This window comes from Astatotilapia calliptera, chromosome 5 (genome assembly GCF_900246225.1).
Source record: "Astatotilapia calliptera chromosome 5, fAstCal1.2, whole genome shotgun sequence".
Taxonomy (NCBI): Eukaryota; Metazoa; Chordata; class Actinopteri; order Cichliformes; family Cichlidae; genus Astatotilapia; species Astatotilapia calliptera.
This window is the reverse complement of record NC_039306.1, coordinates 5,866,607-5,883,381: the sequence shown is the minus strand read 5'-3', so window position 1 is coordinate 5,883,381 and position 16,775 is coordinate 5,866,607. Positions and strand designations below refer to the sequence as shown.

Genomic DNA, 16,775 nt, shown 5'->3' with positions numbered 1-16,775 from the left:
ATTGGTCCACGGTACCAGATTGTTCCAGTCATTGACATTAAAATCACATCCTTAAATAAGAGATTTCATTTTAATAGGGTTTCGTTTATTGTCAGTCATTTGAAAACCCACAGTTCTTGTTTCAAATATCAGCCTTGAGTTCTTGCCCCCTACCGGGACACAGAACTGGTAGTCCTCTAAAAACTTCTTAATTGGGTGAAACTCATCAAAGTGATTTTATTTGATGCTTTTTTTCTATGTGAAGCTGAAGGCTTGATGCTCCAGTGCTGTGCTGTGTTTGATTGGTTTATTGGCCTTGTATTGAGCCTCTCATTCAGCTGGTAAGGGATCTGCAAGCTGACTGAAATGAAGGTGACTGGCACATGTCCAAGGATGCTCTTATGCTCCTAAGAGCTTAGTTGTTGAGCATTGTAATGCAGGACGTATCTGCACTCAGCGGTGTTCATTTATTTTCATTGCACTAAATGATTTATCTGCCTTTTATGTTTATTTTTGTTACTATTGGACTGTCTACTAATGTAAAGTTGTACAAGAGAATGCTAATAAACTAGAGTGAAAAGGTTTTATGCATTTGGATTCAGGCTTACGTTTTTATTCAGAATATTTTCTATGACTATATAGTGTGTTTTTCAGGATTTCTCAAATTCAGGTTTTAGCTGCCCTCTGACGGCTTCTGCTAGACCACATTAGCCTCAATTGTCCTTTGTGACTTCAGTTCCTTAGGCTTCTTAACATATTTAGATTAGTGCTATGGTTCTAATAAGAAATAATAATTAAGGATACAGAAGATGACAAAGTTGAACATCGTCAGATGCTTGAGCTGATCTTAAGCTCATTTTTAAAATCTGTTTAGATATACAGTTACATCATAATGTCCATATTTAAAATACATGGTGCTTCATGACTCAAGACATAGAATGTAAAGCCTAACAACAAGCTTTAATGCAACATCACATATAATTTATGTGTAGTAATTTAGTTCCTGTAATTCTTTAGGAATTAATACAGGAATTAGTTGCAGAGAAAGACATTATACACATGATACTTTATAGCCATTAAGTGCATTAGCGCAATCTGTTTTTCATTATGAGTACATTCATTCAATGTAAACAAAAAGAAAAGTCTGATTTGTCGACTGAACAATCCCATAACCAGCCATTTATTTTAATAACATATCAAACAAAAACAGTAACTTTAAACAGAAAGTGCTGACCATTTATATTGGTAAGACCTTAATAGTACTTATAACCACAACTGCCCTGGTGTTTGATAGATAAAATTCTTAGTTGTAAAATAAATTAATGAAAAATATTGCTATTTATCATCAGACTTTATAGACAAAATAAACAAGAAAGCCCTTATCATGCACCGTCATCTTTGGAGTGCTAATATTATATACTGTATAAGCACAAAGACCTTTTGCATCTTTGTTCAGAAAAGTAAAATGTTACCTCAGTATGCGTGTTCTGATAAATTCTGAGTCGAATCCAAACTCAAGTAAATAGTATCACAATTGGCTCATTGAACTAGAAGAAAGCAATAGCTAGAGATAAGAAGGTATTGTGGCAAAAAAACTCCAAGTATAACTGTTTTCCCCCTCACACTGTACTAACAACAGTTTTTAATACACCTGGATGCATTGCAAGCAAGATAGATGATGAGTTTTGTCCATATACCAGTGAAAGAGAGGGTGAAATAAATCAAACTACCATTAAATCGGAGATCTGAGCACGAGATGTGGTTTGAATTTATCCAGACAGTGTAATCGCTTTCACTGGAGGTTCTAATATGAGTTCATTAGTGTTCTTCCCTCAGTGACAGTTTTGGCAGTTAGGATGACAGGGCTGATTATTGACTCGACATCTACATCCACCAGTTATGTCACCGCTGCCCTGTAAAAAAGAAAAGAAAGAAATGAGAACCATGTCTCAGACACACAATAGAGAAACCTTTCTGAATATGTTTATCTATCTTAATGCATATATATTTACATTTGGGCCCCATCGAGCTTGTTTAGTGACCCAACAGATTTCTGTTTTGCACATCAAGCAGCAGATCCAGTCACATCCATCTTTTTTCTGGACAATGATGTCACACCGTGGGCATTTCATGGCTTCCCCATTCTGCAGCAGGCTCTGTAGTTGAATACAGTGAAACAGTGTGAAGTAGCCATAGAGGAAAATGCCTGAGAGGGTGATTTTAAAAAGTACAGAAAAACATCAACATAATACAATTTATCCACTTGACTCAAAATCTGAATATAATATGATCTAACTTTGCTGGATTCCATAAAGTAAAGCCCCATATCAATCCAATGCCTAAATCCTTGCCATAGCCTGCATATAAAAGATGGACCTAGCCACTGCATGCAACTAAACAGAACAGATACATTTACAGCATGTGTTGAATACCACAAGGTTATTAGACAGAAGGTGTTAAGAGCGCAACAGATCACCACAGCCCTTGTTTCCGCCACAGAGAAACAAAGGCTTCCCAAAGCTTGCTTCACCCTTAATAACGACACTAGTCTAAGATACACCTGAGGATTTGGAAACTGCCTCCTTAAGCAGCCATTAATGAAAGAACATTTAATTGTAAAAAAAATGACTGATTGTTCTATGATTTATTTTACAGGGTTAAGATTCTACAAAATTGCCTATTTGGTTTATTTCACTCTGGATAAGAGAAAAATTATAGTCCTTGATAACAGACAATGTATTATTTTGTTTGTAATGTCATTTGTGTTCTGCTTCTTGATCCACATTGCTTTGCTTTGCCAGCATTCATAGATTTTCACTGTTCAGGGTAATTAACAAAGCACTTTAAAGTTGACTTACCTCCAGCATCTGTTTAGTTTTCTGAGCTGCTTCATCATTCTCTGCTCTTACACGCAGGTCATCCTGGTAGTCCTTGCAATTCATGTCTTTGTGGATGGCCTGAAAAATATACGTCCTTTACATCTGGCGCCCTCTCTATTACACGAAATGAAACTTTGTTCAGTTAAGGTATTAACGTAACAAAGGTACCCTGCAGAGAATGCAGTTGGTTTCGTCGCAGAGTTCACAGTGAAATTCATTGACTTCATCCTCATAGATGCACCACCCACGACAGTTGGGAGTCTGACAGTGGAAGCTGTGCTCTGAGCGGCTCTCTGCAATGCTCAGACGCAACTCCAGAAACCGCTGGTGTTCCTCTTCCGTGAGCAGCTGGACCCAGGATTATACCATAAACAATAACAGAGACATATGAAGAGTAAGAGATTACATACTGTGTGGCTGTCAACATATTTGCTTCTCTTAAAGTTATTGTCTGTGTTATTTTTTGGGAAAGGTGATGTATGACTGTCAAACATAGACCATGTGAAGGTTAAGGTTGTGTCCCCGTGGCTTACACTCACCTCTTTGATCTCTCGGTCCAGTAATTTGCTGTCACAGTTGTCAGGACAGGACACCTCAGCATCTTGACTGTTTACTATTGTCCCTTTTAGACACTCCCTGAGTAATCACATACACGTCATTATATACATAAAATATTAAGCACAATGCACATTTTGCATACACTGACTCTTATTATTCAAAACGAGCATACATATGAAACACTGCATATGCATAAAGTTGATATACACAAAAGAAATGACACATGTAGTTAAAATTATAGGAGAAGAAGGTGTTTCGGGTCTAAAACAAGACTTGCACCAAGACATGGTTCAAAAAGATGCTTGAGGGGTACAGAATAAATTAGCTAAAGATTTAAATCCCACTGAAATGTTGTGAGTGAACCAGGCAGTACATGCAAGAAAACTCACCACTGTAGCCCATCTTGCCGAGCTGGCAGCCCATATGAGAAAGACTATTGCAGGGGCCTAGTTCTCCCCCAGACCATTTCCTGCATATTTCCCCTCTGACTCATACTACTAAAATGCCAAATCTTTTCTGTTTTGTTTTTAAATAAAGGCTCTTTTTTCAAAAGTCAGTTGTAAGTCAAGTGTGTCATGTAACTCCACTGTACAGTTAGTAGTAACAGTAGTAAATGCAATGGCTAGATTTGTACAGGCATCAAATTGATGATGACATTAGATGCACTTTGGTAAAGGACGTTATTGCGAAGGTCTAGCAGCAGGGAAGTTGGGATATGGTATGGGTGGTGTAAAGGTCAATGTTAGCTAATCAGAAAGTGACCAAGAAAGCAGACAGAATTTGATAATTTTTCTGTCATGTTACAAAGCTATTTTCTGTCATACCTGCAGAAGGTATGGAGACATTCTCTGAGCACGATGCCCTCTCCTGGCTGCAGATTACTGAAGCAAATTGGACAATCTGCCTCGTTGGCATTTGGGATAAGGTTCTGTTCTTCTGTTGCCAACAAGTGCAAATAGTTCTCTTCTCGTTCCATCCGCTGAGCCTTTATCACAGAGTAGCATGCGCAGCAGAGGTTCAGATAAACTGCATGACTCATTACAAACATAGTAATTTAGCTTTTCCCGAAGATAGAAAGTGAAAGCTGAGAAGTTTTATTGTGGCCCGAAAGTCAGCTCTCATTATTCTTTAATGGTAATGTGTGGCAAATCATCTAGGAACAATGCGCAGTTTAAAATGTGGAATTTAAACAAAAAAGTGACACAAAAACAAGATTTAATGAGTTAATTAAACTGATGGTTTTTCTCTTTCTTTCTGTCTGTTTCTTTTATAACAAATATACCGATGTTTTAATATAAACATTAAATTTTTCTTTAAAACCTGTCAAGCACAAATCTTATTTCCTATAATATTTCAGGTTTTCCCATGACCCCAGGTGATTAGGGTTATTTCACACATAAATGTGAGACCGTGTTAAAAGGATTTAATTTTAGCTGTTTTTTAACAAGCAGCACTTTTACCTGTTCGTACTGCATCATGGCAAGTGTTTCCTGCTGGATCCTCTTAATCTCCTCCTCATCTGGCTGGTAGATGTCAGGCACAGTGTATTCTGCTGGCCGTTCCCCTCCGCACATCTCACAGCCAGGACGTGTTGGCTTGTTCAGATATGTACACACTGAACAGGCCCATCCCAACTGCAAGACATACAATATGTTTACACATCTCTAAAACATGCACTACTGTATTTAAACAATTATATGTGCAGGCCCATTGCTAAAGCAGGGTCTAGTTGTGTTCTGACCTGAGGTTTAGGAGCCACAGGAGGCTTGGGTACAGTAGCAGTTTGGTCTCTAGGAGGAAGAGGAGGAGGAACTATCTTCTCACCACCACCTCCATCCAGACCTCTGGGAAACAGCTGCAGTGATTGCATCGACTCCATGATACCTAATAATATATTTTAATTGTATAAAACTTCAGTGTTATTAAACATCAATACGGCATACTTTGCTGTCTGTATTTATCATAGCCAAAGCACTTCTTCTTATCGTTCAAAAGGTAAGACAACTGTTTACTACTTACCATCTATACGTTGTTGCTCCTGGTCCAGGTTGTGCTGATGCCGTGTGAGATGAACAGCATGGGCAGACCTGATAAACAGGAAAGCCTGGTCTCCACTATTTCGAATCCCATGGCTATATAATGTTTCCTGGTCCTGAGCTAGCCGCTTCCCAATCACCCAGCGCTGCAGCAGTGGGTGGAACCCAAAATCTTGGCTGATCTTTGAATATAAAAGAAAAGAAAAAGTAACTTGTCCACTGGAATTTCAATGTGGCTTAACAAAATGCAGTGAAACTTTAAAGACAATAACATAAGCCAGCTGGTGTACTACCACTTCCTAAAGGGTAATAAACACTTTAATGCATAGAAGACATCAAGAATGGTCAGGAGGGTTTTGATCTCTTGTAGCACTGTGGGGCTGTTTTTGTATGAATCGGTGCACAACTTTGCTACTGTGTGTATGTGGTAAGGTTACTATAGTTAACTAACACCAAACTGAAAACTAAAACTAGATGTGAAAAAACTTTTACTTAACTAACATTTAAAAAAAATAATACATACTAGACTTTGGAAAAATAAAACCAACTGAAATGATTTTGTGAACTTGGAACATGAACTCAAATGAAATAAAAAATAGAAAAGAGGAAACATCCTTAGTTTTAGTATTTATTCGTTTGGTAAAAATGTCACGGCCAGGCGGATCAGCTGATCAGCTCTCTCTCTCTCTCTCTCTCTCTCTCTCTCTCTCGCCGGCGTGAAACTCACTGTGGGTTCACGCCCTTGGCCCAGGCCCTCGACAGATAAGACACCTGGGTCTCATTAAGACGATCAGCAGTTAAACCAGGAGGCGACTGCTGTTCATCGCTGGATCGTTGTCTACCATGCGTTAGTGAAGCCAAGCTACAGCAAGTCTAGTTAAGAGTATTTTCCGTTGTGTGTCGTACTTAACCCTGACTCCCTGCCTACAGAGCTTCCTGGATTTTCCCCTGTGTGATTTCTGTGTGGCAGTGTCGGAGTGTGAGCCTGTGATCGTTTGTGTGGATGATCTGAAGAACGCGTGCTTCCCCCCTGGACTTCCCTGGAGACCCCTTCTTCCCTCACTCAGCTGTATATAGCACCCCCCGCACCTTCTTGTATATACACCAGGTGAATTGTAAATAAATCCTTCTTGTGAGCATCAGAACCGGAGTCCTGCGCTTGAGTCCTCCTCCAAACCGTAACAAAAAATTTGTTATCACAGCTTGGCTGAGGAGACTTTGATGAAGATGTTTATTAAGACTTTGGATATCTACAAGAATGAGTCAACTGTTTGAAAAACGTTTTGTGTTTTTAAGGTAATAGGATACTTACAATCTTTATAATACTTATAATGACTTTCCTAACTTTTACCTTTAGTGTATACGTGCTAGACAATAAAACAGTAAAACTAACAGTGAAACTTCTAAAAACAAGACTAAAATTGAAATGAGCAAACTCACTTTGGACACGAAGTCTGAAATAAAGCTGAATTTAAAATAAAAATAGAAAAGACTGCTTGCTGATAAACACTGATATAAACAATACTGAATTGCATTTAGGGGCAAGGCTTTACTGACAAATGATACACTCCATGATACACTCACTGCATTATTATGAGTGATGCATAAACATTTTTGGTTACAAGAAAACTTCACAAGTAGCCTTTAATAGATCATAGCTCAGCTCCATTTTAGGTTTTATATGTGTAATGTATCATAGGTTGGTAAGAAAATATTTACGTAAAAAATAATAATAATAAAAGAACAGAAGAAAATTGCCTCTTGTGTTGCGTGTGCTTTCACATCAGTACCTTGTCTTTTAATTGTGCAATTGTCATGCCAGTAGCAACCTCAAGAATCACAGGGATATTGTCTTCTGACTGTCCATCCTCCACTCCAACCTTCAACCTGTAGAACAGGAACAACAGAACATGTCAGCCCTCTACTATTTTCACTTGAACATTCATGTCCATTCATTCGTGTTCTTATTTTGGTATTTCCAGCATGTAACCACAGACAAACAGTCATATATGCATGTTTTGTTTTTTTTGGCACTTGGCCTTAATTCTTGTTTACATTGCATGCTTCCAAATTAAAACAGAGCCCATCTAAAAATAAAAAGGGGAACTCTTCCCCCATAAACAGCAGCGTTACTGTCATGGAGGCATTTTAAGAAACAGGGAAGTACACACAGGCATATCCCCACACACTGCTGTGTCCCACCTTATGGATTCCTGGGGGTAGATCTGACTGTTGATGTTGACTGACACCCGGACGGAGAGCTGAGTCAGCCTCTGGCACAGTTTAGCTGCTTCTTCAGAGTCCCCGCTGCTGAGGGCTTCAGTCAGAGACCGGGCAAGCTCCTCCGCTTCATCGCGAGCAAAGGAAGAGGGGCGTCACGTGACTTATTGTCAGCATAACTCGTTTTTCTTTAATTCTTCGTATTATCAATTGATTTCTTTCTATCCTCTATGCCAACATACACGTACGTAGCAATGGTAAATGAACATTACGAAATTGATAGTGGCTTGTCTGTTGATTTTGACAATATAAAGCGTTGAGTCTTACCAAAACAACAGTGACACTTTCACAATCTCTACACTAAGAAATCGATAGCAAGTAGTGACACACACAAAACGCTTTCTGTTTTACTAGGACAGCTCTGAGATCTTATAAAACGTAGTTGTCAAGAAGTATTTGGAGTCTTCATAACAAAATCGAAAGTTAATTGAGCTGCTTACCCTCAGTCAGATCGACCCTCGGTGCCACCTCTGAAGCCATTACTACACGGGAGGTAATAAAATTATTAAGCTGCTTGGCAGCTGTAACGAAACACAGCTGCCTTTAAAACTATTTCAGGCAATACTTCCTCAGTCCTCATCCGACAGAGCCTTTCCAAGTTCGGCTTAAGGTTAAGAAAGGCAGCTATAGGGCCAAAGAGAGCCAAGTAGAAGTCAGAAGTACCACTCTAGCGTCGCTTTCTCACTTCTCAGTCCCTGTCAGGTAGAACGGAAAGTGAAACTGACTCACGCCCAGGAAGAGATATTTTTAAAGGATCGCTTTGGAATTTATTTCGCTCCACCCCTCGTTGACACTTTTTTGTTCCTATCTAAATCAGTTAAATGCATTATTGTAAAACTAAAAACCACACGAATAAGTCCAAAAATAAATAACAGCCGATGCATGAAATCTAATTATAAATTCACCCCCTTTAAAAAAACAAACAAAAAAACCCCCATCTGAAATGGTGACTTCTCGCATCCAGCAGATGGCAGTGTATGTCAAAGGCTGAACTCATTTTAACATTCAGGTTTTACAACTTTGGACCTAATATTTAATTCAGATTAATTACATTCGCTGTATATTTAACTTAAGAACAACGGAAGCCCTTTAAAATAAGCCCTTTTTTATCGGTATTAACATCTCTGGCGATGAATGAGCACTCCGAGGGCAAGTTGGTCGTATATTGCAGCTCTAGTTTTAATAGTGTGTCTTTGCGTTCAAACCGAAAAAAAAAAGATATACAAAGGGTTATGGGAAGATAAGAAGCTTTAGTGATGATCAGTTTAATCCAGATGCTGATAAACGAGCCAATCACAGCGGCTCCAGCAGGAGGGGCTGGCGGGTCTGTTCAGCTGCGCACCACAAAGTTGCAGAGCGTCCCCGAGTCCCCGCCTGCCTGCTTGCACTTGTCATCTCTCGCACCTGGAGCCCTAATCTCGTCCATAGCAACATCTTCATTTTACTTTAGCCTTCTAGACTTCAACAGTTTGATTTAGACGTGTTTCGTTGCGGTCGAAGATGCTGGCTTGTACAGAGATGATCACTATGTGCCTGCAGTCGGCCAAACAGAAGCATCTTCGGGCTCAGCAGCAACAGCAGCCGCCGCACAATGCCGGACAGGGGCTTACTATTTTTCATGATGTGAGTGGATCCGCTCTCTTACTCATGTATTAGTGTTACTGATGCAACACATTGTTGACGCTTTTGCTTTTCATTCATTTTTCTTGTATTTTTTATATTAACTGTAAATCTAAATATATTCATTGTTCAAATAATATTAGATTGAATGAAAAAAAAAAGAAAAAAGAAAAGAAAAGATCTGGTCTGAGTTGATATAGTGCTGCAAATTTAAATGTTTTTTCTCTCTCCCTCTTATTTACTTATTACTTTCTAGAGAATTTAGTGGAAATGAAAACTGCATCGTTACAGTATTGTTTATCAGATGTTGTGTGGTGTGCGCTTCGCCATGTACGCGCGTGTGCGTAGGAAAGTAGGAAAAGCTGCAGCTGCAGCTGCTGTCTCTGCATGATAAATTAAGCCCCCAGTCTGACAGGTTTAGGGACTGCTGGGGGTTCTCCTCTTTTTGTTACGCACAGATGCAAACACTTCTGGGCTTTCAGAGGCAATACGTGCATAACAGTGAACCTATTCAATATATATGTATTAAACAAACAAACAAACAAACTAAGTGATCAACTCAAAAATGGTGCTATGATTTATAATGCGCAGCTTACCCTAAGTTGTGCTCAAAACAGTAACAGCCTTATTAACCTGCAATGCTGCCATAGAAACCACCATCCAGCTTGTCATCTTGTTAGAGGTTAGCAGACCAGTGATGTTTCCAAATCTGAGCTCTCACTAGCTTGAAGCTTTCCATTTCCCTTTGACTACAACCTTGTGTAGACAAGGACATTACTTTTGCAGAAATGTCTATTTAAAAGTGTGCACTGTCCCTGAATGGGGTATGTGATTGAAGTGCTTCTCATATTCAGTCTTCGGCCTTGAGCTTTTCTGTTGACTGAGCACTAACACACAAAAAAGACCATTCAGCTTGACGGTTCTATGCTCAAAATATAATTATGCTTAAATTGTTTAAAACACTGTGTGTAGGAGACGGTACTGAATACAATAATAATCAGTCTCAGTCAGAAACGGACATGCTGTCTTGAATTTAAGTGCCATGTTGCTCTGTGCATTGCATTTTTCTCCTCATTCTTTCTTTTTATTGCTTTCCACCTTTATTTGGTGCAGAAGCACCATGTTCCAAGACTGGAAACATTCCTAGCTGTAGATTGACCAAATATTCCCCTGGGACAGCTGAGAGATTTTAAGAATTTTAATCTTTTGTGTTGGTTTGACATTTCCATTAGTACAGGTTTAAGTCTGCATAAAGATTTTGTGTTCCTAAAGTAAAAGCGAGTAATGTGAACCCTTTGTTATTGCAGTGCTACCTACTGATTTTCAAGTGGTTACGAGACATACACAACAGAATGACAGGGGATTAATGACTAAATGCTAATTGATTCAGAACATTTTGTAATTGTTTGTAACAATTAAACTGATTTATTATAAAAGCACGTTGCTTGGTTTTGCATGCAACATATAAGCTTTAATTTGCAGACAGATCTGCACATCAGTGCATCAATTGCAGGATACTGAGCCAGTCACTAACATTAGAGATGCAAAGATTGCAACAAATCAAAGAAAAAGCAAACCTTTAAAAGTGACTGATTGTGCTAGGGTTGTATGAGGCTGTTTCATCATTTACATTGTTGGCTACTCTTCTTAGAGTCTTTGTTTTGTGAATGCAGCAGGCCTGCTTTTCTTAGGCTTTCTTGATTCCTGGCACTTATTTCTGCTTCTTCTCTTCTTTTGCTGCTACTGAGAAAGAAAAATATGATATTTTGGATTGTCACAGAAAGTAAATCATCTGGCATTTACTAACAACAAAGCATATTTATTAGGGTTGTTTTGGTGATGTTATGTCTTTTTTATTAAGCATTGCACCAAGTGGTGTGAAAGCAGAGCCTGAGATAACCCACCGTCTTAATACCCTCTACCATGACATCAGAACAGCAACACAATGGGAAGCAGGTCTGACCTTTCCTGGGCTTGCTGTAAATGATGCATTATCGTCTCCTGACACCGGAGAGTCAAAAGCCACAGCCAAACAACAAACACATTTAACGCTATACCTGATCTTCCTGGAATAGAGGAGGAGTGGAAAATGTTGGCTAGATGGGTCACAGTGCCAAAGTGAAAAAGAACAAGCTGCTGACTGAGATTGTGCAGTGACAGAACCCTAAAGCCGGTACAACATCAAATTTGTATTCATGTAAGATAAGTAGAGTGTTCTGATTGTCCTTTCTATGTGCAATCCAAGTGCAATGTTGCTTTTAATAGGATGAGGAATCAAAAATAGAGCAGCCAGTGTTTCGTGAAGTGAGTCGTTATGACCCGGCTCTTGTTATAAGTCAGGATTGAAGCAGTGGAGAGACAGACAGACACACTGAGGGCACAAGTGCAAACCTTGAGCTTGTTGACCTATAGCAAATTAAAACGAGGACCAAATTCTGCAGGATTAATAAACTGTAGGTCAAAACCAATGAGCACGGCAGTTGTGCTGCTTAACACTGGACATAAATGTCTCAGGGAGTGAAAGAGAATCAATAAAAGAGAACAAATTACGAATCTGTTGTTTTCATTGCAGATCTTGCATTCAAACTCGCTTAATGAAGCTATTGTTTTCTGCTCACCTGAATGACAACCAAGCTGCATACAGCTATAAATGCACATATATGTTTGTTTGTGTGGCTGCATTAATATTTGTGAAATTCTTATTATAGTGCACAGATTAAACTAAAATTGGTTTAAAAATCTAAGTTTCATGTTCATATTTTCAAGAAACACATCTCAGTGCACAGTAGACTTGAGTTTTATTTGATTGTGTATTCAAACGCTTTGAAAAATATATTTAGCCTTCACAATAGTTACTTTAGTCGCTGTGTTGTGGCTGTGATCTTTAAATCTAGATCTAAAGCCCTGTTTTACCGCTGTTATTTATTGATGGTGTGTTGGTATAGCTTTCTGTTTTGCTTCTATTTTATGTTGTTTGGTGAAGCCAAACAGTCCACTTTCTATTTTCTGGACAATAATGTTTTCACTGAGCTAAAGAAAAAAGAAATGAAACAAGTAGATTTTTACATGTTGACCAAAAAGCAACTCTTTTTCTCAAAGCAGTCGCACAGGCTTTACAGGATCAACCCTGAGCTTTATCCTGTTGTGTGGACATTTGTCTTTTGCGTGTCAGAAAACAAATGGCTTTCCTCAGTTTTAGTGATTTTTCTACTTTTAGTGAATAATCTATACTGTTGATTTTATCTGATGGGTGTTTTTTTCAGCTTGAGAAGTGGGCTTTTTATAAGTTGCCATTACTGGTGGTTCAAAACTCAGCTAAAAACAAGAAGATTCTATCTTTTTTTAAACTCCATAACAATTGCAACAGTAACTACTATCAAACACAGACCAGTTATATATATATATATAAAACAAAATCTGTATTTGTTTTGGTGTTTTTTTGCTGCAGCTGAGTGATGTGGTGTGTGCAGTCATAGTTTTGTCTTCGTATAGTCATCATTGGTGTATTAAATAATACAACTGACGTAAGTGCTCCATCCGCTACTGTTAATTCAAGCCAGTTTTGTACATGAGAGTCCCCCACGGGGAACAGAATGGAGGAAGCCAAATCTATTAAGATTACACAGCATTGTTTATATACAGCGCAGCATCGTTGTGATTAGACTGATAATCCATGAAATGGCTTCAAACGAACATTGTTACCGCGTTATAAAACTGATACGATGGCTATGTTGAAGTAAGCAAAACAGTAAACTAATGCAGGAGCTTTGTTTCTGCTTTTCCTGCTGTCAAATGTTCAGATGCTCATAGTGAAAAAAGGATTTAGTGAAAGGTGGACTTCTGTGTTGTTTGCAGACAAAGCTGCATGCCAGAGAAAATAAGCTGCAAGTGGATCAGATAGTATCTTGTGTTTGGAGTCCCCATTATTTGTGACTTACTGTTACTCTTGCATATTATTGCATACTGTATATTTAACAGAATTGTGTATAATACATATAGCAAATGATTATCCTTCTTACTACCTACCATATTGGCCCTCCTAAGAAATTAATGAAAAAGCATTAGTGAGTCAAACAAATAGACAATAAACATAGTGTGGCGTTACCGTACAATTATCACTTCTGAAGTAAATGACTGTTTACTTTAGAATGATAATTGTTCAACCTATTTTAGAACTGACACTATCAATTTGCTTTCAACCTAACATGACTCACTCATGCAGAGTATAACAGCCTTTGTAAATGTCCTTCTTCTTGTCATCTTTCTAGTCTGTGCACCAGGATAAACGAACCGCAGGCGTTAAACATCCTATTATGTTTTTGACAAACTGCCATGATTCTTAATAATTTACACCTGCTTATTGCAAGAATCCCTTCAGTGATCCTATGCTAGAAATAAAAACCATCCTCTCCCCCCTCTTTTTGTTTTCCAGATTTTCCGCAGAGCAGACAAAAACGGTGAGTAAACAGTACATAATATGCTTGGTGATGAATAATTTGTCACAATGCATGCTTGTTATTTCTCCACATCCTTCCACTTGTTATTATGCCCCAAACAATCTGGATGGAGAAAAAAAAAAGGGGGGGGGGGGAATTTGCATGAATGACTCTTCAAGTGAATCTTCTTTCCTCTGCATGCTTGAATAAGTTTTTCCACCCAATTAAAATTATTCTGAGATTCTGGATTGTAGCCCAAACTTGGAAGAACATGCCACACAAAATAAAGCTTCTTCCTGTCAAACTGCATTGTTTGGGTGCTGCGGGTGCTGTTTACAAATTATTATGAGTCATGTTAACACAGCCGCAGCCAAGATATTTTTTCTAGCAACAAATTTATTGCCAAATGCGTACAGGATAGACTTCGTATTTCAAGAGTTGGACATCTGTACACATACCTATGTCTGTGTCATAATCAGTTGTTTGTTTTACTCATTTTACCTCATGGTAATGGCACAGTCTACCAAGAACTGTGCTACTTCACAATGATACTGTAGCTCCATACTCACTGTCGGTTAGCCGGATCAGTTTGGTCTGAATGCACAGTGAATGCACCTGTAGATGCCTCCTACGTCACACTGTATAGGGCTCTTAAGGGCACCTTGGGTTTGTAAAATTTGGCAGTGAGAAGATATAAGCATTGCAAGCGCTTACTGTAGTTGTTATTTGTGCCAGTAGCCCCGGGAGACTCCAGCATTAATGCATCAATATTATTGGTGCGTGATGTTTAATGCATTCAGCTAATTTTAATGAAATTACTTTTTGTTGTACAGACTTCCCCCTCAGATTGGTTCATTATAGTTTTCATGAGCAATTTTCAGGAAATTAGATTGAAGTGAAGCTGTAGCTTATGCAGTATTTGCTCTGGGATTATTAATAAATTAAGTAAACAGACAAAGATGACTGCAAAAGCGGCTGCCGTGTCTCTTGTATGTGTGTATGTCTCTTGTATTACACCAGAGACTTGTTTTGTTGAGAAAAAAATATTTTGTGATTTTGCTAAACTGATATTTGTCATTGTGTCAGATGCAATTTTCTTTTTTTCATTGAGGCACAAAATGATCCATTTTTATTTTGTGATTGCTTTTGACAGTGCAACAGAAGGCACGCATTTCTTAGTGTGCAAAGAGAGAACGCTTTTAGATTTAAGATTTATTTACAGAAGAAAATACGTAAAAAGACTGGCTCACATCAACATCTACCATACTGGGATGCATCTTGGCATGTATTAAGTGCACAATCGATAATTTTAGGAAAGGCAAAGTTCTGATGGGTCAGCATTTACATTTTTTAGGCCCTAAAAGTGAAAACATAAATAATAATAATAATAAGAAGAAGAAGAAGAACTGTCCTCTTTTTATGCTCCAACAAAGCTTTATTTCTTTTTGTTAAATCATCTTTGTGTTTTTAAATAAACAGAACATTGAGACCAATGGAGTCATCTCAGTAATATATATTTTGTAAATTAGGTCAATCTAGTTATTTCATATCCCTTTCTTAAGCTACTCCCTGATTATTGGGCAATAATCAGGGAGTAGCTTAGAGTTTGGAGTCCAAGCTCTAAATAAATTTGTCATGGATGTTGAGGTAATTTGATGCAGGACCTCCAACAGTCAGCCTTGGTAGAGAAATTAGATAAATATTATAATAACAAACAAATGACTAATTTCCAGCTAAAGATTCTCCTCGAGAGTAAGCATGCTGTTAACCACTGTATCTCGTTTCTCTTGTGTTATTATGAAAGGACCTTTGGCTTCCTATCTTACTTTAATTTTCATGCTTTGCTTTTCAGTTTTTAAAGAGCTCTTTAAAATTATCATGAATTTCTATCTCAGTTGTGACTGAAATGCATTTCTACTTTATGTAGTTTTTTTACATTTAACTTTTTCAAGGGAGTTACTTATTCAAACATTTTTGTTATCAGAAATATGTCTACTTACTAAATGGTTTTGAACATTAAGGACTGCACATTTAGTCTGACCTATAATCAGGTTCAAAAGGTAAACTTTTGCTTGTCTGTTAACATCTCATACTCGGTTTTCTTTTTCTTTACCTCAATTCCAAATATCTTCTTCTGTTTTTGAAATGAAATCAATTGAATAGTCTTGGGTATATATTCATTTTTATTGTATGTATTTTATTGTTTTCAATATAGTACAGTATAGCATAGGATAGGATAGGCTAGGATAATTCCATCCATAATGTAAAATAATACCATTCATCTAACAGAATCAAATGCTTTTTGGCATATAGATTGTCACCAGAGCCCTATGATTGAGGAAAAAAACACATGTACAGCAGGTTCAGCACCCTTACTGCTCTGTAAGAGAGATATATTTATTTCTAACATCAGATGAAATAACATGCCAAAGCAAATCAAGAAGAAGTGCACATCAGTAGGACATTATAGCGTATACAGGGTCTACCTCCACACAACAATTACTTCTCAGCAGCTCTTAACAATCTCCTATGACAGGAATTTGACATTATGAATTGTTCTGTTGCTTCCAGCCAAATGTATTCTCTGTTTCGTTATAATGACAGAAAAACTCAAAGAAAATATTCTCTCCTACAACCCCTGCTAGTTATTTTTCATTAGTAATTGAAATATAAATCCCACTGGAATTAGGCGAAGAATATAATATGATGACACCGTCAGAATGCACTGAATAATAGAAACGTGGTAGTTACTAAGCACGTCCTGTCTTGGTAAAACTTATAAAGTGTTACTATGGTTATAGTAACAATGATGGATAATAAACTTGAGTAAATAGTTATTAGAATGTCTCTGTGTAAATATCTAAAAAATATTAGCAATATTATAATTTATGTTTAGTTTTGTCTTGGATGTATAATAAATGTACAATATTATTCAATAACTTATATATAGTGTCTTGTGTCATAGCTCATATGGTATAACAATTGTA

General features: G+C 37.7%; 2 protein-coding genes across 2 annotated transcripts in view; one reads left to right on the top strand and one right to left on the bottom strand.

The window, feature by feature from the left end:
- Nucleotides 1-1,028: 1,028 nt before the first annotated feature.
- rbck1 (RanBP-type and C3HC4-type zinc finger containing 1) lies at nucleotides 1,029-8,451 on the bottom strand. The gene is made up of 12 exons (XM_026166881.1): nucleotides 8,173-8,451; nucleotides 7,655-7,799; nucleotides 7,243-7,339; nucleotides 5,436-5,634; nucleotides 5,158-5,300; nucleotides 4,877-5,050; nucleotides 4,241-4,401; nucleotides 3,398-3,494; nucleotides 3,027-3,206; nucleotides 2,838-2,936; nucleotides 1,992-2,135; nucleotides 1,029-1,892 (listed from the first exon to the last, which is right to left on the bottom strand). The coding sequence occupies exons 1-12, from the start codon at nucleotides 8,210-8,212 to the stop codon at nucleotides 1,812-1,814; spliced, it is 1,560 nt and encodes a 519-aa protein (XP_026022666.1). The 5' UTR covers nucleotides 8,213-8,451; the 3' UTR covers nucleotides 1,029-1,811.
- Nucleotides 8,452-9,057: 606 nt separating this feature from the next.
- The window catches only part of necab3 (N-terminal EF-hand calcium binding protein 3), a 42,726-nt gene continuing 35,008 nt past the window's right edge, over nucleotides 9,058-16,775 (top strand). Inside the window, exons 1-2 of the mRNA XM_026166878.1 lie at nucleotides 9,058-9,355; nucleotides 13,785-13,809. Coding sequence (XP_026022663.1) covers nucleotides 9,233-9,355; nucleotides 13,785-13,809 — 148 coding nt within the window. The 5' untranslated portion in view covers nucleotides 9,058-9,232. The remainder of the gene's footprint in view (nucleotides 9,356-13,784; nucleotides 13,810-16,775) is intronic.